The sequence below is a fragment of the Delphinapterus leucas genome, chromosome 7 (genome assembly GCF_059928025.1).
Source record: "Delphinapterus leucas isolate spDelLeu-1000000601 "Yukka" chromosome 7, BTC_Dleu_Yukka2, whole genome shotgun sequence".
NCBI lineage: Eukaryota > Metazoa > Chordata > Mammalia > Artiodactyla > Monodontidae > Delphinapterus > Delphinapterus leucas.
The window spans coordinates 50,878,351-50,905,189 of record NC_143135.1 but is presented as its reverse complement, the minus strand read 5'-3'; the positions used below and the strand labels follow the sequence as shown (position 1 = coordinate 50,905,189).

At 54.0% G+C, this 26,839-nt stretch overlaps 1 protein-coding gene across 3 annotated transcripts in view; it reads right to left on the bottom strand.

The window, feature by feature from the left end:
• Positions 1-26,839, bottom strand: part of ARHGEF17 (Rho guanine nucleotide exchange factor 17) — a 57,827-nt gene that overhangs the window by 14,927 nt on the left and 16,061 nt on the right. For 2 of the 3 annotated variants that reach the window (XR_016393833.1, XM_022593760.3), the window contains exon 2: positions 5,148-5,225. The exons of the other annotated variant lie outside the window; for it this stretch is intronic. Coding sequence is in view for 1 of the 2 variants with exons in the window: in XM_022593760.3 (XP_022449468.2) it covers positions 5,148-5,225 (78 nt within the window). In the remaining variant the exon portion in view is untranslated. The remainder of the gene's footprint in view (positions 1-5,147; positions 5,226-26,839) is intronic. 3 annotated transcript variants of the gene reach the window in all.

The window sequence follows — 26,839 nt, the reverse complement described above, 5'->3', positions numbered from 1 at the left end:
GATGCATCATTAATCTTATTTATCTCAGAAAAATTTGCTGCCAATTAAGTTATTATAGGCCATCAATTATAGAATGAACCTGAATTTCAGAGATGGTAAAATGTGAAGAATGTGTCTTAGAATTGACTACATGTGGAAGTTCTGTGGTAAATTAAAAGGCGTTAATTGCTGTGGGGAAAATAAAGCGGGGGGGTGTGGGGGGGGGCATATGGAAAGTTACTGAAGGCTTAGTTGACACTATCTGAACACTGTTTTCACAGTCTTCAGATCTTCTGGTCAATCAGTGACTAAATCTCCCATTTTTCACCTCAAATCTGCATTCAATGGCGTTCCTGAGCATGAATAGCCCTGCTCAGTGGCTGCTGTCTCATTTAGATGTCGCCCTCTACTGGCCTAAACTGTAACTACAAGCCAAAGAAACAAGGCGGTTTGAAAAAGTATACGGGATGCTGCAAAAAAATTTATATCAAACATTTAAAAAACCTAGCTTGTTGTAAAACAAGCTTGAGAAAGTAAAGCTCAACAGTATCCTCTCGCCTGATTTGGGATTCTGAAAAGGTTGGTGAGGAGACAGGCGGCCTCCCTCTCACAGCTCCTTGGCTAGTCTGAACCAGGGCCGGATCTGTGCCAAGGTCTGTTGCCCAAGCAGCAGGAGCTAAACCGCTCACTTCCAGGTCCCAGCGCCTCACACAGAAGCCTGCACACAGTGGCAGGGAAGAATAAACAGTGACTGGGAACCCGATGCAGAACCTGCTAGGAGCCAGCACCTGCATTCACTCACCACATACTCGTTGAGCAACTACTGTGTGTGCAGCCTTCTAAGCGCAGGCTGCATCTGTGGGCAAACAGAAGTCCCTGTGCTTGTGCAGTTGACAATTTAGTGGAAGGAGGTGGAAAATAAGCACCATAAATAACAAAATGATCACACAGTATATCAGAAGGTAGTAAATGCAGTGGGAAATAAGACAGGGGGTTGGTCAGGGAAAGAGGGGTTGTTAGCTAGGAAGTGCGAGTTGAAGAAAGACTCCAAGGTTGAGGGTGACACTGAGGAATGGGTGCAGCCTTGGGACCTGGGTTCAAATCCCACCTCCTTCTGGCTGTTAACCTTGGCATTTAACTTCTTTCTTCATTTTAAACTCCTGGTCTGCAGGAACGATACCAATCAATTTGGGTGGCAGCGGTCACTAGGAAGGGGACACCGGGGCTGTAGAGTCCAATCTCAGTTTGAATACCACCTATGCTTAGGGAGCACCGCAGAGTGAGACTGACAAGGATTCAACCCAGGCTACGGCACTTCCTAGCTCTGTGAACCTGAGCAAGTTGCCTTACTTCTCTGTGCTTAGTTTTATCATCTGTAAAATGGGGGTTTATAGTGAGGTTTATATGAATTAACTTATGTAACACACACATATTAAGCACTCAATAAATGTCAGCTCTTAGTACTACTTGCTACGGTCTGAATGTGTCCCCCCAAAATTCGTATGTTGAAACCTAATCCCTGATGCGGTGGTTATTTGGAGGTGGGGCCTTTGGGAGGTAAGAAGGTCATGACGGTCAAGCTCTTGTGAATGGGATTTGCGCCCTTTAAAAGAGGCTCTAGAGTGCTCCCTCAGCCCTTTCACCATGGAAGAAGACACAGTGAAAAGACAGCCGTCCATAGACCAGGAAGCTAGTCCTCACCAGCAATGAATCTGCCAGCACTTTGACCTTGGACTTCTCAGCCTCCAAAACTATGAGAAATAAATTTCAATTTGTTTAAGCCACCCAGTCTAGGGAATTTTTATTACAGCAGCCCAAAGAGACTTAACAGTCTGTTACCACTTAATAGATGGATGACCCTGGGCAGGTTTCTTAACCTCTTTGAGCCTTCATTTCCTCAGATGAAGAAGAGCATTATAATATCTGCCTCACAAGGTTAATACAAGGATTAAAGGTGATTTTACATACACACACTCACACACACATGCATGTATGCAGGCAGAATTGCCAGGCAGTATGCTAAGTTATTCACGCATCTCATAATCTGCACCTGAGACAAGTACTATTATTATTCCCACTCAACAGACAAGGAAACAGAGGCAAGAGACTGGATATGTAACTTGTTCCAGGTCACATGGCTGGTCAAGAGGTAGTGCCAAGTTTGAACACTGGGGGCCTGGCTCCAGAGCTGTGCTCTGCACCCCTGGGCTGGACCTCAGTCCCTCCAACACACCAGGGCTGCCTCGAGCGACGGCTGGCTTCAGCTGACACTGTCTTGGCTCACCTCCACCCTTCCCCACCCAACTCTCAGTCTGGTGTCCTCAGCACCATCCTCCCTTAGATCTTCCACCCGCAGGCCCTGCAAGCCTCCACGTGTGCAGCCCTGCAGCCTGGAGACTCGGAGGTAGAGAGGCACGCCCAGCCCCATCGCCTTTTAATCTTCGCGCTGAGAGAAGGGGATGATTAGTTACATCTTGCAGACAAAAACACGGAGGCTCAGAGGGGTGAGGTGATCAGGCTAGCATCACCCAGAAGGGAGGCAAGTGACTCAATCCCTGGACTGTCTGACTCCCATGCCTTTGACTCCCACCTAGGGGACGACAAAGGACCCCTCAGACCCCTGCATGTCTACTCCTGCCTGGCAGGCAGGGGCACCTCTTAAAGATGGAATTCCAGTTATGGCCCTCCTGTGACTTCCTTGTACTCACAGTAAAGGCCAGCTCCTTGCCCAGCAGCCACACTGGCCACCTCCCCATCCCTAGCTACTCTAGGTTTCCTCCGGCCTCCCAGCCATTGTTCCCGCGGTGCTCTCCGCCTGGAACAACTCCCTCCGGGCTCTCCCTTTACTTAACTCCTACCCACCCTTCAGGTCTCAGCTAAACACCCAACACTCTGGCCCCCGACACCAGGGCAGACCCCCAGTCTGTGTTCTCATCTCTCTATGCATTTAAAAAATATATACGCATAAAAGCAATGTATTTTTGTGGTAAAATATACATAGCATAAAATTTGCCATTTTAAACATTTTTAAGTGAACAGTTCAGTATGCCCACATTAAAGTACATTCATGTCGGGATTTCCCTGGTGGCACAGTGGTTAAGAATCCGCCTGCCAATGCAGGGGACACGGGTTTGAGCCCTGGCCCAGGAAGATCCCACATGCCACAGAGCAACTAAGCCCATGTGCCACAACTACTGAGCCTGCGTGCCACAACTACTGAACCCCGTGGGCCTAGAGCCCGTGCTCCGCAACAAGAGAAGCCACCACAATGAGAAGCCCGCACACCGCAACGAAGAGTAGCCCCCGCTCGCCGCAACTAGAGAAAGCCTACACAGCAACCAAGACCCAACACAGGAAAGAGAGAGAGAGAGAAAAAAGGAAGGAAGGAAGGAAAGAAAGGAAAGAAAGAAAATTCATGTTATGGAACCATCACCACCATTCATCTCCAGTTTCATCTTCCCCAACTGAAACTCTGTACCCATTAAACACCAACTCCCCATTTCCCCTTCCCCCCGCCACTGGCAACCCCATTCTACTTTCTGTCTTTATGAATTTGGCCATTCTAGGTACCCCATATAAGTGGAATCATTCAGTATTTGTCCTTTTGTGACTGGCTTAGTTCACTTAGCATAATGTCAAAGAACTTGTTGTAGCATGTGTCAGAATTTCCTTCCTTTTTAAGGTTGAAAAATACACTAAGTATACTCTCCGTGCACTTTTGCATCACCATTTGTCCTCATGCATGGTCTGCCTGGTTACTGTCAGTCTCTGCCACAGACTGTGAGCTCCAGGAGACAGGACCTTACCCCTCACGCTCACTGCTGAACCCCCCAGAGAACGCTGCCTGCTACGCAGAAGGCGCTCGTTGCGGATTTGTGCAGTGAATGAATGAACACTCTGAATGTTTCCAGGGCTCTCCCTTCCACCCTTTGCTCTCGATCTGCCCAGGCGGCTTGAACAAACCTGTCCTCAACTGTGACTGCCAGGCCCCACTTCAGCACAGACCCACGCTTTCTATCCTGGGCCCCAGACCCACAAGTGCATCCCAGATCCTGGGCTTTCCCAGACCCACGCATCTGAACCTGAACTCACCCTCTTGCCCCACCTGTTCTAGGTAGCGCTCCTCTAGTGCCTTCATCGCCCAGGCCAGAGCCCAGGCATCACCCCGGGCTTCCCCAACTTGCCCCACACAGCCAACCAGTTACCATGCCTGGCCCGACCAGTCCACTTCCTAAATGTCTGTCCCCAACTCTCCCTCCCTGCAGCCTCTGGCCTGGTCGTGGCTTCTCCTCCCTTGCCTGACCTCAGTGGCCTTGGCCTCCTCTTCTGCTACCCCTCTTCCCAGCAGTCAGACAGATTTTGTAAAGCATGAGGGAGGCTACACATCACCCCTGCTCAAAGCCTCTCGGTAGTCTCCAGGGCGCTTGGTAGAGTCCAAACCCTCCTCCTGGGATCGAGGGCCCCCACCACATGAGCTCTGCTGGCTCCCTCAGTGTCACCACAGGACTGACCCTTTGTGCTCTGTGCCGGCCACATGGACCCCTGAAAGTGCCAGGCCTCTCCTTACTCGACTTTGCACATGCTGTTCCTGCTGTTGAGAGGCAGGGTAGGAGGAAGCCAGCACCTCCTCCAGGGAAAATTCCCCGACCCCACACCTCCCCGGCGCCCCCTGATGCCTTGAGAGCCCATATACTCAACTATGTCCCCAGCAGGACTGTCAGCTCCCGTGGCAGAGGCTTATCTCTTATTCATCCCTGTGTTTCCTGCACCTGGAACAGGGCCTGGCACAAAGCAGGTGCTAACATTTAATTCCATTCAACCAATATTTTTCCAGTCAATGAATAAAGTGAAGGCAGGGGGTGGGGAACCAGAGGGGATTCACAGATCGAAGCTCAGACCCAGGGCTGCCAAGGTGTGTGGAAGGACGGTAGGAGGAGGGAGCATCTGCCCTGGGGTGCCCCGGTCACACCAGCATTAAGGCCCCTCCTGCATTCTCTCCTGCCCTGGAGGGGGCTTCCTCCCATGGAGGAATGGGATGCCCCAGGGTCATTCCTCTCTAACTTCAGTCCCCTGTCCACAAAATGGGTTTGTTCCCACATGTCTGACAGCCACCTAGACTCAGAATGGTTGCTCTCAGGGACCCAGGCCAGGGCAGCCTCAAGCCTCACCTGCATCAGGGTGCGCAGTGACTCCACATACGACTGCTCTGTGTCCAGCAGGGTCATGGTCACATGCTTCCGCATGTCCTGGGGGGACAGAAGGCAGAGGATGAGCAGTGCCTTGTTCCTCTCACGCCCACCACCTTCAGTCACACGGGCCCAGAGAGCCCATCCATGCCCTCTCCCCGGTCTTCAAGGCCTGTCCTCCCCGCAAAGCACCCTGGACCCCCCACTCTGCAGGTCTGTGCTCATGTGCTCCCCCTGCAGGCAGTGCCTCCTCCTGCAACTCAAATGCCTGCCTCCCCGGACTGTGCCCCTCAACCCTTGCCCCTCTGCTCCCATCCCCACAGCTACTGGCCGATCTGGAGATCTCCTGTTTACTTCTTGGCTCCCCTGTTGGGCTCCTGAAAATAACTCAAAAAAACCCAATAACTTCTCACATCTGTGAAAGTCAATGCCTCCAGGCCACCCCCCACTCCAGCTGCCAACTCTGAAAACCCCACCTTCAGGCTCAGCACTGTGGGGTCAGTCCCTACCTTGGGCTTCACACCATTCCAGAAAGTCAAAAATGTCACCTCCTGCTACATATGAAGAAAAGGTGGCCCAGAGAGATAAAGTCAGTGCTGAATGTCATGAAGCAAGGTGGGGGCAGGGCTCAGCCACTCTCAGACAAGCCTGGATCCCAGTTCACTCAGTAAAAGAGGCTAACTGAGCCTTACTCCACACCAGCCACTATTCTCAGCATTGTGCATTATTTTACCCTTTTGACCACTCTGGGAGTATATGTGATTATTCTTCCCATTTTAAGGATGAGGAAAAGGAGATCGAGGCATCAACACCTCCATCCTGAGGCTCTGAGGATCTGCATTATGGAGTCCCTAAGGGGTCACCCAGACTCTGCAGCCACACACCCAGGGACAAGGTGCATATCCCTGACAGGGCAGCCCATATTCTGTGGGAAGGTTTTGCTGGAAGTCAGTCTAAGGATGCCTTCTCTGTGTTCCACCCCCTGGGACTCAGCTTACCTACTGCCCCCTGCCACCAGTTTCTATGCCTCTGGCCCGCTCCTCCTCCAGGAAGCCTTCCCAGGGGGCGCACCTCCAACAGATGCCCTTCCCAGGAAAGGACTCCACTCTAGGTCTCCTCCAAGCCCTGGAGTGGTCCTGAGCAAGGTCCCAAACTCCCCAGGGCCCAGACCTCTGGGGCTTATACTTCCCTCTCCACTCTCCCTCCCAGTCCCCTCAGCTTGGCCTCAGCTGGAGTCTGGGCTCCAGCCATCAAGGCCTGCTAGTCTGCGTGGATGCTCTTTGCATGTGGCAATGCCATGGTGGGTTGTCCATGTCTGTGGCATCCTTCTAGTCCCCACCCTTGGGAGCCCCTCAGGGTAGGGACTCAACCAGTGGAGCTGCCTTGGTCACTACTGCACCCAGGGTATGTCTGCTGAGTGTGCCCAAGTGCCGGGCTGGTCCAGCCTGCCTGATCCAGCCACTGCTCGTCCCTCTGCTTGCGGACACCTTAGGTCCCCCCACCCCCCGACCCAGGGACTCAGGGATCATGCCTGTCCCCAAGCCTGTACTATGACGAGGCATACTTAGAAAAGTGATCACCTCTGCTAGGAACTCGGGTTGGGGGTGTGAATGACACCCCCTTGGGGGAGGGGAAGAGGCTGCCTTGCCCCACCCCCCAGCCCTGTGCTCTGATGGGTGAGAAGGCACTGAACCCTGCCTCAGAGCCCCAGCTACAGCCAGACCATCTATCCTCAGTGCTTCTGAGGCCTTTAAAAAACCGGGGCAGCTTCCAGTAGGAGGCAGCACCAGTTAGGCCCACCCTAGGATGGAGAGCTTGGGAGAGCATCAAGGGCCAGAAGGGCCTCCCAAGGAAAGGCCCAGATGCCCCATCTCCTGCAGGGACACCTCAGCACTTCACAGATATGGCCTCATTTCAGCCTCACACTTCATAGCTCTGTGACAGGACTTGTCATCTCCACTTCACAGGTGAGGAAGTCAAGTCAGAGAAGTGACCTGACCTGTCTGGGGTCACACAGCCAGTGACTGGCAAAGCAGGGACCTGAGTCTCTTCAGCCCCCTCAAGCTGAGCCTTCGGGCCCAAGAATCCGGAGTTCACACTCTGACCAGCCAGCCGTGGGCCACAGGGTCCTCAGCCTGGCCCTTACCAGCTGTGTCACCTTGGGTGGTCACTTAACCATCTGGGCTTCCACATTCTCCTCTATGAAATGGAACAAATAATACCTCCCTCCTAGGGCTGGGAAAGCAAGGAGCTGGGGAGCGGGGCAGCTCTCTCCACACACCAGGCCTTTCAGGTCCATTCTTTCTCCGCCTCAGCGAGGCTGTTTATCGACATCCGTCTCCCTGCTGGACAGGGAGCCCCCTGACGGTAGGACCAGGCCAGGCTCAGCCCTGGGTGGTACAGCCACCACCCTCCACCTCACTTCCCCAGCCCAGCCCTGCCAGGCCCAGCAGTGAGGGTCATGGGCAGGGAGGCCTCCTAAGGGAGGCAGGGCTGCTGCTGGGCCTCATGGCCCGGGGCTGGGGTAACTCATGCAGGGAGGCTGATGCCGCAACAGCCGCCTTTCCCAGCCTCCTCCCTGCTTGAAAGCTCAGTGGGTTGTCACTCAGCTGTCAGGTAGAGGTATGGAAAACAAGGCCATCTCCCTGTCACTGCATCCAGCACCCCTTCCACACGTGCCCAGACACGGGTGTGAGTGTGAGTGGGGGTGGGGCTGGGGGCCAGGGCAAGCGGGAGGCAGGCAATGCAGCTGTCAGCCAGGTCAGCAGGCCCACCTGTTCTGAGCGGGACAGCCCGGGCGGCCCAGCCTCCCCCAGAGCCTCTCACCCCTCAACAGCCCCATCCGCAGACCTTCGCTGCATGGGGCACTGAAGGGGGAGAGGGATACGGGGCCAAAGGCATGTCACGCAGGAAGACAGAGGAGGGCCTCTCCTACAAGTATAATTGGGACATCATGACCCAAAGCCCGAGACTCCTATATACACGGCGTGAAGGCAGAGATACGTGTACACGGAGAGAAGCCGTAAAGACCAGACTCCCCCGCAAAGAGAAAAAAAAATGCAGCCATGTCACCCGGCTGAGAACCAGGTCCTTCATTCCAGAGACTTGAGGCAGTGGAGAGAGATACATACAATACAGCACGGGGAGGAAGACAAAACCACAGTCCTCACTGGAGCCCAGGAGAGTGGAACAATCAGAGTCCAGCTCCAGAGAGACGCACAAAGGCACAGAGACAGCCTGTGAAGCCTCCCCCTCCCCCGCAGGGGAACACACCACCGAGCCAGGAATGGGGACACCACCACTGCCACCCCAGCATGACACCACCCAGGCCCAGCGGCAGGGTTAGGATGGCAAGGGGGAGGGGCGCTAAACTGACTACCTCCTACCCCCCAGCACATACATTCATCTGGGGATTGCCTCAGGCCTGAGATGGAGGCTGGAAAAAACCTCTCCCTGAGCCTATGGGTCCAGGATACCTACCCCTGGTGACAGCCCCTGCCTCCACGCAGACCTGTATCGCATGCTTAGTGCCATTAGGCCTTGCCAAGGCTGGGTCTCAGGGTGCAGGCCTCCCACCCCCGCTGAGCTGGCTAGCCCTTCTGCCATCCCAAGTTTGCATTCTGCTGGCACCAAACCTCAGCGTCCTGCCAGCCACACCACCCCTGCCAGGGCTCCTCACAAACCTTCAATCTCCCTGCCCCCATCACTGGTCATTGAGCCCCCAGCCCCACGGCCAGGCGGCTGGTGTGCCGGATCAAAGTTTCTGGCCCTGAGCCCCAGCATCTGCTGGTGCCTCCCCCAGTCAGGGTCACCTGAGCTCTAGGCCTTGGCCCTGGTCCCTCGCTGCCCCTCCCCCTCCCCGTACCTGGGCTTCCCCGGGCTCAGCAGCGTCAGCGCTGCTGCTCCCTCCGGCGGGCTCCCCGGAGGCGGAGGCGGAGGCGGAGGCGGCGGCTGGGCCCAGATCACGCATGTCTTCCAGCGCGATGGTGAACTGGGCCAGGGTCTTCACCATCTGTAGCATGCGGCCGGCCTGCCGCCGGGGCAGGGGCGCCGGGGCGGCGGGGGTCTACGGGCCCCCTCCCTCCCACCGACGCTCCCTCCGGGGGCTCGGCCGGGCCGCAGCGGCGGTCGCGCGGTGTCAGTTCCAGCGTCGATCTGATGGCGGCGGCCGGGCCCGCGGCGGCGCTGTTGCCTCCTCCGCTCGAGTGCGCCCGGCGAGCCCCGCGCGCGGCGCCGCCGACGGCGCGGAGGAGGGGGGGGGAGTCGCCCGCTCCCGGGCCACCCCCCTGCTTCACGCGGCCGCATCTCCCCCAACACGCAAAGGACGCCCGACCTCGACCCCGCCGCTCCGCCATACAGAGGTGTCAGCTCTTGGGCCCACCTCCCTCTGAGGACACAAGTCCGCGCACATCCGTGGACAAAGGCGAGTACACTCGAAAACACGCACTTTTTGTCCACACCTGTATGCACGGAGGCACAGGCAGTGGCATGCAAATACCTACACAGAACAGGCTCACATACATGGATACCTGCCCTCGATCCTCGATTAGGAAACACGCCTGGGTCAGAGCCAAGGGCACACACAACAATATAGTTCCATACAGACCTGAGCCCTGACACACAAGAAACCCAGCCAGGGCTGCACACAGTGACATGTGCTTCTGTGTTCACACAGCTATAACCAGGCAAAAGTAGGCGCACAAATTTAGGGATGTGCACACATACACATCCCTGGGAACTGCTGCTGTCCTCCCGTCCAGGGGCAGAGCACTTGGACCGTGGAGGGGGGGCTACCAGGGAATGGGGCCCACCATGAGTCATCCCTACTCCCACCCCACCCAGCTGACCTGTGTCCTGTGCTTGAGACACTCCCAGAGGGTTCCAGTCCTATCCCTCTCCACCCCATCCCACTACCCCCCCCCCGCCACGTGGAGTGGCTCAGGCATTTACACCCTCTGCCCCACACCACCACCAGACTGTGCTCCAGGATGTCTCCTGGCAGGGTCCTCAGGACCTGTTCCTCAAATCCCAGGTGATGCCTGAACCTATTCCAGACTCACTTAATCATGAGGGGGGCAGGGTGAGCTTAGTTTTGCACCAGCTTCTACCCTTGCCAAGGGACTCTGATGCACCCTGAAGCTGACCCGGGAACTCATACTCCCCTAGTGTACTGAGGGCTCCCACACTCACCAAACCCCCAACTGACACCCTCCCCCAAAGCTGCTTCCCCCAGGGTTTTCTGTGCAGTGGAGACCTTCTGAACCCATCAACAAGCCAGTCCCAGCTCCACCTTGCTTGATATCCCCCTCCCCTGCCACTTCTGTTCTAACTCCTAGAAACAGACCGGGCTCTCTCCTGCCCCAGGGCCTTGGCCCATGTCTTTTCCCTCTCCTACAAGTGCTTTTTCTTTTCCTTTAAGACTAGTCTTAGCACAAATGTCACCTCAGGGAAGCCCTCCCTGATCCTCAGATTAGGTCAGGTGCACCTGCTCATGCTTTCAAAGAGCCTCAGTTTTTCTTAACCAGGTATCATAGTTTGTAATTATACATCTGAGCAATTGCTAGATTGATGCTCATTTCTTCCCAGGGGACAGCAGGTTCCCCGAGGGCAGGGTCCACGTCCCTTTTGCAAGCCATAGGACTCTGCACATAGATGCCAGCTCATGACAATTAACTCCAATAACACCTCCTCCTCCCTTCTCCCCACACACCAAGCAGTCACCACCGAAAGGCAAACCAGCCCATGCAGGTCCCTGCTTATAAAACTTCCCTGGCATCCCACGACACAGGATCAGCCCTTCCTGCTGGTCCTTGCAGCCTCTTATCCTGTTCTGCCCCACTGCCCACCCCATCCCCCTATTCAGCCCTCAACCAAGGTGAGTCCACACCCCACACCCCTGGCTAGCAGTGGCATCTTCAGAGAGTCCCAAATAACCAACACTAAAATCTTAACTCCCCAACAGACAATCCGCAAGTAGCCGACAATGAAAACAGGCAAGGGAATTCCAAGAGAGTAGCAAGAGAAAACCGGTGTGACCTGCACCTGGCAGGGGCTCCCAGAGCAGTGAGCACTACACAGACCGGGGGTGGGGGGTGGGGGGGATGCTCCCAGAGCCTGCATTGGGGGGCGGAGCCCGACACCAGATGGGTGCTCCCTAAGTTTGTGCTGCATAATGAGAGAACAATTGGTGAACCCATTTGTCTCTCCTGGGTCACATGAGGGCCCCGCCCAGAGTAACTCTAGAGCCAGTCGGCTGAGAAAGAATGATGCAGGCAAGAGTGTGTACTCTGCGCAAACTCCCTTCCTGGTCCCTCTATAGCAGTGGTTCTCAAAGTGCGTCCCTGTGGAACTCATGGGAACCGTGTTAGAAACGCACATGCACATTCTCAGCTTCCCTGACACCACCCTACTGGGATGGAGCCCAGCAATCTGTGTACGGGCAGCACAGAGCCTTCAAGGCCAAGAGCCTGCCTGGCCACCACATCCCCAGAGCGGGTACTTGCCCAGCCGCTTCTGCCCCACAGATGCGGAAGTGAGGGTCTTCCAGGAGGGCCCCAAGCCCTCTTCTGCCTCTGGTCTGTACCGAGGAATCCCGTGAGACCCCCCATCTCTCACCCTCCGAATGGGGTGGATTGTGGACTTCCCTGGGGGTGGGACCTGCTCCCCTTCCTCCTCCTCTTGGGCTCATCACATTGCGGAGGACTTGGAACAGCCAGACCAGTTGACTGAGTGATGATACGAGCAAGGAGGATGGACACCAGTCCAAACAGCCAGGTCCCAAAGATAATCCCACACTAGCACAAGGGCCTGTGGTCTGAAGGCCTCACCCCAGGCCCACTGCCTGATACTGCAGCTACTTAACCCACATTTGGCTTTCTCTCAGAACACCTCCTCCCCCATCTGACCCTCTCTCCAGCTATATGACCTGGGCCTTATTTCCTCTAAATTGTTGGGAGGTAGTGCACAGCTTGGGCTTGTTAGTGAGGTACACTCATTCCCTCACTCACTCCAGCGGGACCAGGCCCTGCAGAGATGAATCCATTCTGGCCGGCACCCAGGAGCTCCCAGACAACACACAGGGTTCAGCAGAGGGAGTGGCCTCTGCCTGGGGGACTGGAGGGGAGGGGTATCCAGGGAGGGCTTCCTGGAGGAGGCAGGGTTTGAACAAGGTCCTAGGGTCAGGAGATTCAGAGGCATGTGGGTGCCCAGAAGGCAGAGTTCACCAGAGGCCCCTGCCCTGGAGAAGGGGGCGGGGCCTGGTGCTGAAGGCTTTGCTTGCTGCCGCTGCTTCATTAATGATAGCTAATTAGATCCAAGCCCATTGCCGTGGCAACACAGGGGCTGGTCGGAGTAGGGAAATGAAAGGAAGCTGAGAGAAGGAACAGAAATGCACAGCTGCTGAATCAGGGTGTCCAGGGATCACCCCCACAACACCACAGGTATCAGAGCCCCTCAGGGTGAGGTCAGCTGGGGTGGAGGCTGGGGACACCCCTGGGCAGGTCTGGTTCTGCTGTTGTTCCTCTGAGCTCCCATTTCAGACACTGATTTCCTTTTGGGTATTGGCAGTTGTTTCAAGTGAATCTGGCTCAGAATAGTTTTTGTTAAGTGTGTAAGGTAGTTGGTAAAGGCCCATCTAGCCCTCCTCTTCATACCCCAAACCCCACCACACCCCATGTACCTCCCTCCTCACCAAACAGCTTCCCTCCCCCTCCTCAGTCAGGGGAAGGCAAGAGGCAGGGATAGGAAAGGGCTCTGCTCTGCAAGGCCACCACCCCACTCAAGGAGCCAGCTGGGCACCCCCTGCCAGCCCTGGGGAACACGAATCCTCCCGACCCCCATCTAGTCTGCTGACAACTTCCCCATCTCTGAGGGAAGCCTAACAACCTGCTTGCCTACTTCTAGACACACTCCCACCCTGAGCCCCACCAAGACCACCTGCAAGACCTCTTACCCACTTGGGGCCACTTGTGCTGGACCAGCTGGGGGACCAGTGATGAAAAAGGACATATGGATGGACAAATGGATGGATAATGAGTAATAGCTGGATAAGTGAAAGGGTGGATTGATGATGGATGAATAAATAAACGGATGGAAGAACAGAATGATGAATCAACGACAAATGAACATAAATGGATACACAGACACATGGTCCAGTGGACGAGAAGTTAATTGAGTTCTTATTTTATTCATTTGCTGATTAGTTTAACAAATATTTATTGAGTACCTTCCAGGTACCAAGCACTGTGCTGGGGACTTCAAGGTAAGAAAACAAGTCTGCGCCCTGCTGGGCACCACAGTATACGTGGGAAGACGAGAGTTGAAAAAGAAATGACAAGTACAATGCAGGTTCAGGGGCAGCAAGTCTCATCAGGCTCCTGCAGGATGCGGAGGGGTCTCCAGCCTTTCACAAGTGCACAGCTCTAACATATTTGCCAGAAGAGTGTCTGGGCCCCAGAGCTGCCCAAATCAGAACACTGGGAATGCCATAATCTTAGAATCCTCACCATCACTAATGCAAATTGAACACTTTTCAGGTGTGAAAGCACCCCACCATTGCTTTCCAAGCCCTGGCTCCTTTAATCCCCACAGGAGCCCTATGTCAAGGGCTTTGATATTGTTACTCCCCCATTTTACAAACAAGGAAACTGAGGCTCAGGGAGTCACCTAATTGGTAAGGGGTGGAGCCCAGGTGGCTGCCTCCAGGTCCCATGCTCTTAAAACCACCACCTACCCTGGAGAGAGCCCCTCTCCACCTCCCCTCAGGCTCCCCTGCCTCCCTGGTGCCGTGGTTGCCTGAATTCCCTTTCTCCAGCCTCATCTGTACTGAGACAGTGAGGCAAACACATTCTCCCGACCCAGGACGGATTTGGTAGAAAACAAAATGCTGTCCACAGGCAATGCTGGGATCACGGAGGATCCTCTTCCCTGGGAACTGCGCCCTGGCTAACGGCCCAGATGGACTGTCTGAGCTCCTGACCTCACTGATGTCCACGGGCATTAAGTTAGTACTGAATGTTCCCAACCTAACGTGCTATCCATTTTGCCGATGGCTGCTGCCCTCCTCAGGTCCTCAGGTTCATCAATGAAATGAAAGTTCCAAAAGAGGGACTTCTGGGTATAGCCATTAAAAGGGCAGACTGTGGAGCCAGACAGCTTGGGCTCAAATCCTGGCTCTACCACTTACTGGTGCTGTGACCTTGAGCAAGACACTTCCCCTCTTGGGGCCTCAGTCTCTCCATCTGTTCCTGTCTGAGACCCCTTCCCTCTTCTTCCCATCATCCATCCCTTCCCACGTCATGGCCTGTCCCTTACAGACCCTCCCTTCTAGGAGGCGGAGCCTTCTCAAGGCTCCACAGAGTTCCCAGGCCTCAGGCAGCTGCAAGGACAGTGTCCAAGCCACAGGACTCCCTTGGGACTGGCTGTTCCGGGTGGGCCCCAGAATTCTGGGGAATGTACTTTGAGAACGGGAAGGAGAGATCAAGGGCCTAAGGAGTCCTTCCTGCCACAGGGCCACTGCCCTACTTAGGTTGGACCGTGTGCACCTGGAGGTGGGACTATGAGAGACACGATGCGTGTCCCGACTGTTCGGATTCATCCACATGTCTGTGTATGCCCCTGCCAGTGGTCTTCTGTGGCCATGTGACTACACAGCCCCTCTGCTGTGGGTGATGGTCTGTGTGGTTCTGTGGCAGAGGTGGAAAGGGGCCACTTCAGTAAAAACCAAAACCAGCTATAGCTGAGCATTAACCATGTGCCAGGCATAGGTGAAGTACTTTACATCACTGTCTCAGTTATCCACACGAGCACCCCAGGAAGGTGTGGTACACTGCATTTTTAGGTAGCTACCACAATACTTTCCATGCCACATGGTCTTCTTACAATGTGGCGTTGACACTCTTCCTACAGAGTGATGAGGTTTACATTCCCTCTCCTTGAAACTGGGTGGACCTTTGTGACTACCTTGACCAACAGAGTACAGCAGAAGGGATACTGTGCGACATCCAAAGCTAGGCCATACACATGCCACGTACCTTCACCTTGCTCTCTTGGGTCACTCATTCTTAAAGGCCAGCGCCATGTTGTGAGGAAGCTCAGGCCGCAGGCAGAGACCATGCGTAGGGTACTCCAGCCAACAGCCCAGATGAGGTTCTACTCAAATGCCAGCAGAAGCTGCCAGACTTGTGAGTGAGCACACCTTCCAGATGAGTCCAGCCCAGCTACTGTCTGATTGCAGTCGCACGAAAGACTCTGAGTAAGAGCCACCTAGCTGAGGAAGCAGGCCCAGAGAGGTGAAGAAGCCACAGTTATGTAGCCAGTAAGTGGCAGAGCTGGGCTAAGAACCCAGGGTCTTTAATGTCCTGATGGGATGAATGAGGCAAGAGGATGCTTTCTGCACAGACCCAGATTTCATCTGTTGGCCCAGTGGGGTCCATCTGGGACCCCAGCCTCTGTAGCACTAGAAAATCTCACCATCCTTCCAGAAACTATCTCTGATGGCTGAAAGGAGGACTGAGGGGGCAGCTCTCACTCCCTATGCTGGGGCTCAGGCCCAGCTTCTGGCAGCTCAACCATGCTGGCCTCCCTTCAGCCCAGAAGAGACACCCTACCCACTGTACTGACCCCCTCACCTCAGGGAATGACATACATTCCCTATACCCTTGGTGGGGCCTTATTTTTACTGCCAGCTCATGTTTAGCGAGGTGCTGTTTCTTCTGTATTATCTCATTTAATCCTCACACCAATCCTCTGAGTTATATATCACTATTATCACCACTTTACAGATAAGGAATCAAAGGCTCTGAGAAGTGAAGTAACTTGCCTGAGGTAATGAAGTCGGATGTGGCAAAGCTGGGATTTGACCCCAAGTAATCGGCATATCCGAGAAGTTGAGTGACTTCACCAGGGTCACAAAACACATAAATGAGGAGTTAAGCCAAGCCAGAGCACCTAGAATTAGATGGCAATGGGCTATATCCTCTTCTCCGGATGACTGGAAATAGAGATGAAAGTAGGCAAATAGGAGGAAGGTCTCTGTGTGTCTCCCCCACCCCCCGCCTCGCCACTATAATGTTCATAAAAGCAGAGACCAGGTCTCTCCATGTTCACAGCTGTGTGCCTGAAATACAGTAGGTGCACCATACATATCTGATTGACTGACTTGCTCTGTGACTTTAGCCAAGTTGCTCCCCCCTCTGGGATTCAGTTTCCCCTCTGTAAACAAATGAGGGAGGAAGGAAGGTGCAGGTGGACTCTAAATTCCCCACCAGGCTCCCTGAGGGAGGTGGGTAGGTAAGGTCATGCTCAGAGATGGGGCATGGACAGCTTGACCTTCCTCCCTGATTGCAGGCGCCAGGATCCAGCCTTCTGGCCTAAGTGAGGAAGCTGGAGCTCCAGAAACTGCACTTCCTCTAGACACCCACAGGTGGCAACAGAGGCCCGCATGGCAGGGGCTGCGGCGCATGTGGTTTGAATTTAACTCCAGTCTTGTTTCATGTGGGTTTTTTCCCCTTCTTCTCTGCCCTCCAACAACCACGCCTCTCCTTTCTTTAATTTCAAGAAGATACAGCTGGATCTTCCAGCCTGGGAAGGAAGAGTTTCTTAACATTACGGATAATGGCCAGAAGCAGGAGGCGGGGGTTGGGGGTAGGTGGACAGACAGACGCCAACAGATGTGAAAAACATCTCCTGAAGAGCTAGTAAGCTCTGAATTTACTCACCTCCAGGGCCCAAGAGGTTGGGACTGTCATCCCCATTTTACAGGCAGAGAAACCAAGACCCAGATCTTCTGGGTCCCACATCTGAGTGGTGATGTGGGGTGGGGTGGCGGATGGGCAGGAATACCATTGGGAATCTGATGAAGCCTTCAAGTAGGATCTGCTAAATCTGGCAACCCTGGCTCCCAGGAAAAGCACCCACGCACCGCTGTGCACGCTGCTGCTCATAATAGTGGTCTGGCCCCTGGTCCCAGCCCTGGCTCAGAACTTGTGGATGAGGTCTGCTTCCAGAGCCCTCCCATACGAGCTCTAAAAATTACTTCCTCCAGAATGTCTAAACCTTGCTCAGCATAGAACACTGTACAGGGAATCGAGACCATATGGTCTGGGCCCAGCACCATCATCTTCCAGCTGTTTCAAACATCCCTTTCCCTCAGCCTTGGTTTTCTCACTTCAAAAATGAGGATGAACACCAACTGCACAGCAGGTGCTCTGCAAAGGAAGGCTCCCTTCCTTCACCTCCACCCACTCTCCAGCATACAGGGAGGCTGGGGTGAGGGATCGTGGGAACGGAAGTTATCCACTGCCTGTTTCCAGCCCCTCCTGTTCCCTCCCTCCTTCCCTCGAACCCAGGCACAGTGGGGGGGGGGTTCCATTTGTGTGTGTTGTTCGGGTGGGATGGGGTGTCCTGCCTCTAGAGCGGAAAATGATTCACTGGGCTGTGGGCCAGGCACCCTGGGAAAGGCCAGGCCAGCCTCAGGCCAGAGCCCTAGGGAGCCAGGAGGCAGGGAGGAGGGGGCAGGGCTTGCCTGATCTGGAGATATAATCCTGGGGGCTCTCAAAGCTCCGCAGCCAGAAGAGGCCATCTTCCCCACGTACCACAGTGCCAGAAATTCTACTCAGACCAACAAAGGCCCAGGGAAGCTTGGGGTGTTAGCAGCTCCTACAAACCTACTAATCTGACCTCTGTTCTAAGCACGGACGCTGCTGGAACAAGGCAGAGGTGCTCCCTTCCCTTTGGAGCTCACAGACTTCTGTATGCATGCCTAGAACAGAGCCCACCAATAGTAAGTAAAATACATCTTTGTGAATCAGTGGATGAATGAAGCAAGCATCAGTGTAATGAATGTGCACAGCAAGTTTAGAATGTCCATGGTCAATCCTCCCTTGAAGGAGGGAGCCAGAGAAGGGACTGTTCTTTCCCATTTTACATATGGGCACTGAGGCCTGGAGAGGAAAGTGTCTCCTGACTCCGAGGGTGGCAGGCAGTCAGCTGAGGCTAGAACCAGGCCCTTGGGGCTCTGCTACCACATCTTGTTCAAAAGGACCCAACCAGCTGGAAGGCATTACGGTCTCCACCTCCCTTGCCCCTACCCTATTCTAGGACCCAGGGGACACTCCCAGGAAGGGAGCAAGCTCTATCCGTCAGTCACTCTGGCCCTAGAGTGAGCTCTGGTGACCCTTGCCCAACTCAGAGGCCAGGGAAGCCCCTCCCATCACACCAGACAACTGTAGGGTGGTTGAGATGCGCAAGGAGAGTGACCATGCCCTGCTCAACGATCCCTCCATCCCAGCCTCGAGGGGGCTGTCACTGGGCTGGGGCCATGCTGGCAGAAGTGGTCTCTGCCTTGGCTGACAAGAGGCAGCCTCGGCTTCTAAGCCTTGCTGCACTGTATCAGCAACTAGTGACCAGCCGTAATGCCTGTGTGCACGTAATGCCTGTGTGTGTGTGTGTGTGTGTGTGTGTGTGTGTGTGTGTGTGTGTGTTGGGGGGGGTGGTACACAACAAGATTCATAGCTAAAGATCAGCCTGAGCCAGATCTAGGTTCCACTCTCGCAAGGCATCGGGGCTAGGACCACCACTGCCAGGAAGCTGCCCTGACAGCCCAGACCTGCTAACTCCCCTCCTTTTCTGAGCATCTTGGGTTTCTGGAAGGGCAGCCTTGAAACCTCAGACTTTCTCTAGGCTTACAATCGTAATATTGACAATAAGGGGCACCACTCAGAACTTCACAGTTTACAAAATGCCTGCAGGGCCTAATTTCATCTGATCCTCACAGCAACTCAGTGGGGAACCAAGGCTCAGTGAGGAGCCATAAGTTGCTCAGGTTCTCAAGACTAGGAGGTGGTGGGGCTGGGGCTCAAACCACGCCCCCTCTTCCACTGACCTGCTGTGGGACTCTGGGTAAATCACTTAACCTAGCTGTGCCTGCAAACAGGAAGACAGCAATGGCATACAAATAGGAGTTGATCTCTCTTGAGGGGTTCCTATGTGCTGCTTACAGGTATTTATTTTAACCTCGAGATAAGCCTCCTGGGTGGGCCCTATTATTACCCTGCTTTACACAACAGGACTATGGGCACAGGGAAGTTAAGGGCCTGGCCCAAGGTCTCACAGCCTACAGGATTTGTGCACCCGGCAGGCCAAGGGGTCAGGATATCCACATCTATTCCACAGAGCAGGAGAGGGGACCCCTTCCAGCCCAAGGGAGTAACCCAGATAGCAGCCCAGGCCCCCAGCACAAGGAGGACACTCATACTGCCTTCTTCACAACAGTGGGAACTGACCACAGGGTGAACTGAATTGTGCACTTATGCAGCTGTTTCAAATGCCATGGAGAAACGTTCAGTGTAATATTAAATGAAAGAAGCAAGGAGTATATATACCACACCGTCTCAGCGTCATGAAATACATATATGTATATGCAAAGAGAAAAGCCTGCACTGATGGCTGCCCTGACCTCTGGGAAGCCCACATCTGTGCCTCAGTTTCTTCATCTGAATAATAGAGAATATAAAGGGCTTACTTAGCACAGTGTCTGGAACAAAGATCTCTCAATAAATACTGGCTGTTATGAATAACCAGAGAACCTTAGAAGGCAGGTCATCTCAGAGGTAATCTGGACCAGCCCTCTCCCAGGGCAGGCATCCCTTGGCAGCTCTTTCTTGCATACCCCCAGGACCAAGGAGCTCACCCCTTACAATGGTACCCTGGTAGCTCCTTCTATTATGGGCAGGTCTGCTTGGGAGAAAGCCCAAGCTGGGCTGGGCCCCTCAGTCCCTGGGTGGCCTTAGCATTGGATGGTGGTGACCTTGGGAAGGATCATCCATCTCCCATTCTAAATCCTCTGTCTTAGACCTTCCTATGGGGCAGTTCTCCAGGTGCAAGGTTGGGAGGGGCTTTCTGGGTGGCTCTCTTGTCCCCAGCCCAGGAGACCACTTCTGTCCTTCCCACTGTCTCTGGGATAACTGAGAAGCATTTGCTGCAACACTTTGTGCCTTTTCTATTTTCTCCTTTGGAAAACAAAGAGAAGCCGGCTGGGTCTGACCTCCTCCCTGCCCCACCCCCAACCCCTCCATCCCCCAGGGGAGGGAGGCCCTCTCTGCCTCCTCCCTGGACTAGTGGAGAACCCCAAGAGGAGGGGCCCTGTGAGCTGGCTGTTGCCATGGCAACGGCAGCCCTGGAATTTGACCACTGGGGCCCAGGAGTGGGGGGTGGGGAGTTGGTACAGGCCATGCTGGGGGCAGGGAGGAGGGTCCAGAGGCCCAGGAAAGCCAAAAAGAGCAAAGGCAGAGCAGGGGTCTGGCTCCTTCCATGGCCTCAGTTTCCTCATCTGTAAATGGGAAGAGGCTTGGACCTCAAGATCTCTCTTTCCAGCTCTAATCTAAACTGGAATCTGGGTGAGGGCTAGGGGTGGGGGAAGTAACCAGAGCAAGGTCAGTTGCCCCTTTGATGGACAGAGACCCCAGGGGACAGAGACTCGTCCCAGGTCACATAGCAAGTCCAGAGCAGTACCAAGACTAGACCCTGGGGGGGTGGTCTGTCCACTGTGGCTTCCCTGTTTCTCCACTGGAGAGGACGAAGGATGCCTGCTTCATGTCTGGGGGAAGAGGCCCTCCAGGAATGGCTATGGCTGGGCTGGGCCCACAGTCCTGAGACAACAATGTGCCTACCCCAACAATCCCCTGCATTCCTGGACCCCGCAGGCTGGCAGAGGGCCTGCCCCCACACCCCTGCTTGCAGTGCCAGGCTGCAGTGGGTATTTTTATTTTTTTTAATTTTTTTGTGGTACTCAGGCCTCTCACTATTGTGGCCTCTCCCGTTGCGGAGCACAGGCTCCGGACGCGCAGGCTCAGCGGCCATGGCTCACGGGCTCAGCCGCTCCGCAGCATGTGGGATCTTTCCGGTCCGGGGCACGAACCCATGTCCCCTGCATCGGCAGGCGGACTCTCAACCACTGCGCCACCAGGGAAGCCCTGCAGTGGGTATTTTTAAATGGGTGCCTGCCCCTCTCCGCCTTCCCGCCTGACCACTCCAGGAACACAGTGAATTCTGCTGCCAGCCCCACTCCCTTTCAGCCAAGCCTGAGTAGGGGCTAGATCCACGGCCATCCTCTGTGTCCCTGCCTTCAGACAGCCCTCTCTTGCTGCCTCCTTCCTCACAGTCAATCCTGGGATCAGGGTGATCTCCAGGGCCCCTTCAGCCATGATAGTTTAGGCCCAGAGAGGGATGGGACTTGTCCAAAGTCACACAGCACAGATGAGGATTTGGGAATGCTATGCCACCAGCCTGTGCCCCACCTCTAACTGTCCATCAAGTTATACTGGTGCTGCCCCAAGGCTTCCTCACCCTCACCTCTCTGACATTGATCCTCAACAGCCACAGCCTTGCTCCCCCAGGGGGTCCTCACACCTACCTCAGAAAGATGCTCCCATTCTGACCAAGTCACTCCTGAGCTTAAAATGCCAGCCGTCTGGGAGAAAAATAGAGTTGGAACCGTAACTCACACTGCACACCAGGGTAAATTCCAACTGGAGCGAAGATTTAAATGTAAAACAAAACAAGAAAACATAAAATACCAGAAGAAAGCATGGGAAAATTGCTTTATAAGCTTGGAGAGGGATAGGCCTTCCTAACCATGACTCCCAATCCAGAAGCCATAAAATAGAAACTTGATAAATTAGACCACATAAAAATAAAAACTTACTGCATGGCAAAAATACACTATAAACAAACTCAAAAGTCAAGTGACAAGTCAGGAAAAAATATTTGCAATTCATAACCCAGACAAAGAACTAACCTCCTTACTATTTTAAATGTTCTTAGAAATTGGTAAAACAAAAGGCCAACAACCCAACAGGAAAATGGGCAAAGGATGCAAACAGTTCACAGAAAAGAGAATCCAAATGTCTCTTGGATATGCGAAAAGATGCTCAGCCTTACTCATTATAAAATAAATGCAAATTAAATACACTGAGATACCATTTCACCCATCAGATTGGGAAAACACCCAAAGGTCTGACTTGGTAAGGCTGTGAGGAAGAGGTCTCTTTCTCAGGTGGTGGACCCCCGTGGAGAGCATCAAAATTAGAATCACACATACCCTCTGTCCCAGCAATTCCATTACCAAGAAACTGCCCTAAACGTACACCAGCCCCCATACAAAATAACCTATGAAAAAGCTCATTCACTGCAGCACTATTTGTAACAGCAAAAGACTGAAAATGACCGAAATATCTTTTAAAATGTGGTTAAATACAGTTCGGTAATCTGTGCCATGAGACACCACGCAGTACAAGAAGGAATATGGAAGCTCTCAGGACACTGAAAAGGCAGATCTGCAAGCAATACTCAGCGGAGAGCAGTGTGGACCGTGTGCCATCATCTGTGTGGCAAGTGGGGAAAGATGGTGCATTTGCTGGTGTTTGCACATAAAAGGATTCACAAGAACTAATAACCGAGTGTCCCGAGGTACGCCAGGGTGGCTACTGGCGGGAAGGAGACTGTTTACCCGTTCTAATTTTTCCTAACCATGTGAATAAATTATCTATTCAAAATTTTATATATATAGACTGAATTTTTAAAAAACTTCACCTCACAGTCTGGCCTTTAAGCTTGCTCCAGGCTCACATCTCAGCTGTGAACAGCCTTTGCAGCCCTCATCCTCCTTCTCTCCCATCAAAGGCTTTGCTGCAGCCTCTTCCTCATGAACCATCCCTTCTTTATGCCCCCTCCTGGGTAGGAACCCTCTGGGCTCCCCTGGCCACCGCGCATCTCTGTCCCAGCCCTGATCACCCCTGGGATCCCTGTCTGTTTATGTGTCTGCACACTGCCCTGTGTTCCTGCCTATATACAGGACCGAGTCCTGAGGGGCTCTGGGTGAATGAAGACCGAATGGAAGAATGGGGGCTGCTCTGGAACACTGAGTTTAAAGACTTTGTTTCTGCTTTCTCTCTCCATTCTAACTGGTCTCCTCTTGGACAATTCCAGTCCCATCTGTGAGCTCCTCCAAGACGCTCTCCCTGCCCACCCTGCAGTCATAGAAGGGCTCGGCACTCCAGCCCTTTCTGCAGAGAATTGCTAAAGTCCTCCTTCACAGGCCACCTCCCCACCCACCCACTCCTTAGGTTGAGCGACCTCAGGGCTGGGCTTTGACTCAACCAGAGTGTGGACATGAGTCCCCAGCCTTGAAGGCCCAGAGGCTAGAACTCACTGGGCAACCCTGGCAATCCTGCTCCTCTCTGGGCCACAGATACCGTCTGTAAAGTGAGGTGGGCAACAGGCAGCTTTACAGCAGGGTGAGGATTTCTGCCAGTGAGAATCCAGCAGAGCCCCAAGCCCACAGAATCCCACCCCATATCTGTGTATCCCCTTAGCTCTGTTCCTAGGGCAGTTGCCTGGTGGGGCGGGGAGAATTTTGAGCCTCCCCTGGGAAACTCAGCTTATCCCTCCTCCCACAAAGATGACTATCTAGACTATTCTTGGTAATTCCATCCACTCTCTCCACCCCTGGGACCCCACCTCAGCCAGGCCAGGCCACCACCCTCCCTTCTACTTCCAACTTGCTGTATGATTTCCCACTGATCCCCACTGGTCAGTGGTCCAGCCCAGCTACCAGAGGCATTATCATGTTTGATTCTCACCAAAACCCTATAATAGGTGCCATCACAATTATCCCCATTTTACAGGTGCATAAACTGAGCCACAGAAGGACTAAGTACTTGCTCATGGTCACACAGCTAAGAGGAAGAGCAGGATTTGAACCTCAGCCACCTGGGTCCAATCTGTTCTAATCATTACACCGACACAGCTGGATACAGGATCAAGTGCAAGCACTCAGGCTGACCCCGACACCCTGGGTGACCTGGCCCTTGCTGACCCACCAGTATCAAATTTCCCCACCTGTATCATACTCTGGCTGCATCGTGCTCTGGCCACAGTAGTTCCTCCAACCCATCACACACTTTTTTTTTTTTTTTTTTTTGCAGTATGCGGGCCTCTCGCTGTTGTGGCCTCAAGGAAGCCCCCATCACACTCTCTTACACCCTAGGCTTTGGCACGTTGCTGGTCTCTGCCAGGTGCACCCTCCACTATCTTTATGCTCGGCAACTTCCTACTCATCCCACTTTTTTTAACATCTTTATTGGAGTATAATCGCTTTACAAATGGTGTGTTAGTTTCTGCTTTATAACAAAGTGAAACAGCTATACATATACATATATCCCATGTTTTTGGTGGCCAAAGAAGTGGGAGCGTAGGCTGCGTGGTGGGCCAGGTTAGGCTAGTGCCCAAGGTGGGCAAAGCCTGGTTCCTGAGGCCTTGGACTTACCAGGCTCAGAGCTCAGGCTTTCTCCTGCCAACACCTGTTCACACTTCCTTTTACTCACTCTCAATTCTGGGCAAGTCTTCCTGATTCTAACCTAAATTGCCTCACCCCAGAGGAGCCAGTGGGTCTCCTGGACCTCTAGAGAATTTGCCTCCACCTGTCTCCAGGTGACTGAGTGAGCTGCGCCGGACAGCATGCCCTCTGGGAGCATGCCTGGCTACTAGCTCCTACCTTCCACAAAGGGCCTGCACTTGCCCAGGCAGCAGCACTTGGCAATCAGGGTCTTCCCACCATTCTGACAGGTCATCCTCCTAGTCACATGGGGCCCAGCCCAGCGCTGGAGGCCCCTGGTGGGGACACTGCTTGCTCATAGGAGCCCCAAGGTAGGGTGCTCCATCAGCCTGGCTCCCTCTGGAGACCTGGTCCCCAACAGAGTCTGTCCCTGCCCAGGGAGGCTGGCTGGGCTGAACTTTTTTTTTCTTTTTTGGCTGAACTTCTGAGCCTGCAGAGAAACTGAAGGGAGAGGCTTATCCAGCTCTAAATCCTCCACCAGAGCCCCTCTGCCCCAAACAGAAATTCTCTGCCTGAGTCTCAGGTGGCTTCATGGAAGTACATGGTGGGGAGATGTGGTCAAGGGGGCAGACACGCTCCCCCACCTTCACTTAAATCAACGAGGTTCCAAGTTGACCTAGTTTATAGCTCAATGTCAAGATTCCTCTACAAGAAAGGGTTCTACTATTTTTAAAAGCTTGGAAATTACTGCCCTGGGATCAAATCCAGACTTTCAGTGCTGGCCTTCCAGACTCCCCAGGAACCACCCAACTTCTTCAGAACCAGGGAGATTTCATGGTAACCTAGACGCACCAGAGCTTTTCCGTCATAGGCCTCTGCCTTCCTGGTTCTTTCTGCCTGAAGGCCCTTGGCCCCATTTCTGTCTGCCAGGGCCTTGCTCGTTCTCCAAGGCTCTAGCCACTGCCCCACATTAGCCTCCCTCACCCTCCTTCTGATTCTCAGTTCTCAGATGGGGCTTCCTAGGGCAGGAACCCCTTCCTGTTTCTCCTATAGCCCATGTGCTCACCCTGCACGTACAGGCACTAGCGGATGGCAGTGGAATTGAATTTTATAGGTTACCCTGAGCTCTCCAAATGCATTACCAGGCTGATCCCAGAGTTAATTACCCAGGGCTAACTATAAAAGCTAGAGGCAGCTGTGCAGTCAGCTCAGTTATTCCACCAGCGACAATGAGCACCCCGGCCCTCAGACAAATTGCCAGGCTTCCCCCTGGCAGTGAGGTCCTGCTCCAGGCAGAAAGCAGGCTGAGGCCCTCTCCCCCGTCACCTGGTTCTGGTGTCCGCTGCCCAGCCCAGCCCCATGTTGGACACGCAGGGGTTTCAGCAGCAGGGAACTGCTCTGTTCACATCTCCCCAGATGGATAACGCCACTTATATCACCTGTTGACATCTGGCCGCCCATATCTACTACCACTTCACTGTCATTAAACCTTGCTCCAGGCCAGGTATGAGGGGGTTCTCAGGCTAGGTCCTCACTTTTGATTATCTGCCCAGATGTCTTTGTCAGTATAGAAGTCTGCTGGGTAGTGTGTGCGTGTGTGTGTGTGCGCGCGCGTGTGTGCGCACGCCTACCTGTTGTGGACCTCAGGCATTGCTCTTGTTGGGGTGTATGGGAGTCTGCAGGCTCTGCCAGGGCTCCTGTGCATCTCCAGCTGGAGCTCAGAGACCAACACTGGCTGTTTCTTCCTCAGCGCCCACGGCCCAGGTCTGGCCACACAGAAGGTGACCTGATGACTGAGGGGAGGGGGCCACAGTGCTGCCTGATGACCAAGAATTAAGCTCGTGCAACAGGGCTCAGGGCTAGGGGCCCAGAAGGAGACAGGGCAGGAGGCCGGGGATGGGGGAGGCAGTCTGGGCTGGCTGTGGGTCCGGGCCTCTCTGGGCTCTTTGTCCAAATATGGAAGGATTTTTTGTCTCCATTTGAGTCACGCCGGCCATGGCCCAAGAGATCTGCTTTCCAGATACTGCAGGCGGGACTGCGCCAGCACTGCCTGGCCTGCACCCCCGCCCCCAACCCTCCTTTTCCTGCCTGTGGCTCAGCTCAGCACCCTTCCAACCTCCTGGGCCAGAGCTTTCTCCACCGGCCGAGAGCCCAGCACCTACCTCAGCAGCTCTCCAGCACCAAGAGAAAGGTCCCTGGGTCCACAACGGGAGGAAACATTCCCTCTGTCTGCTCATCACCTACTCTCACTCCCCAAGGGCACCTCCTATTCAACTGAGCCACTCAACTAATATTTACTGAGCAACTACTATGTGCTAGTTCCAGGGACTAGGACTGTGGA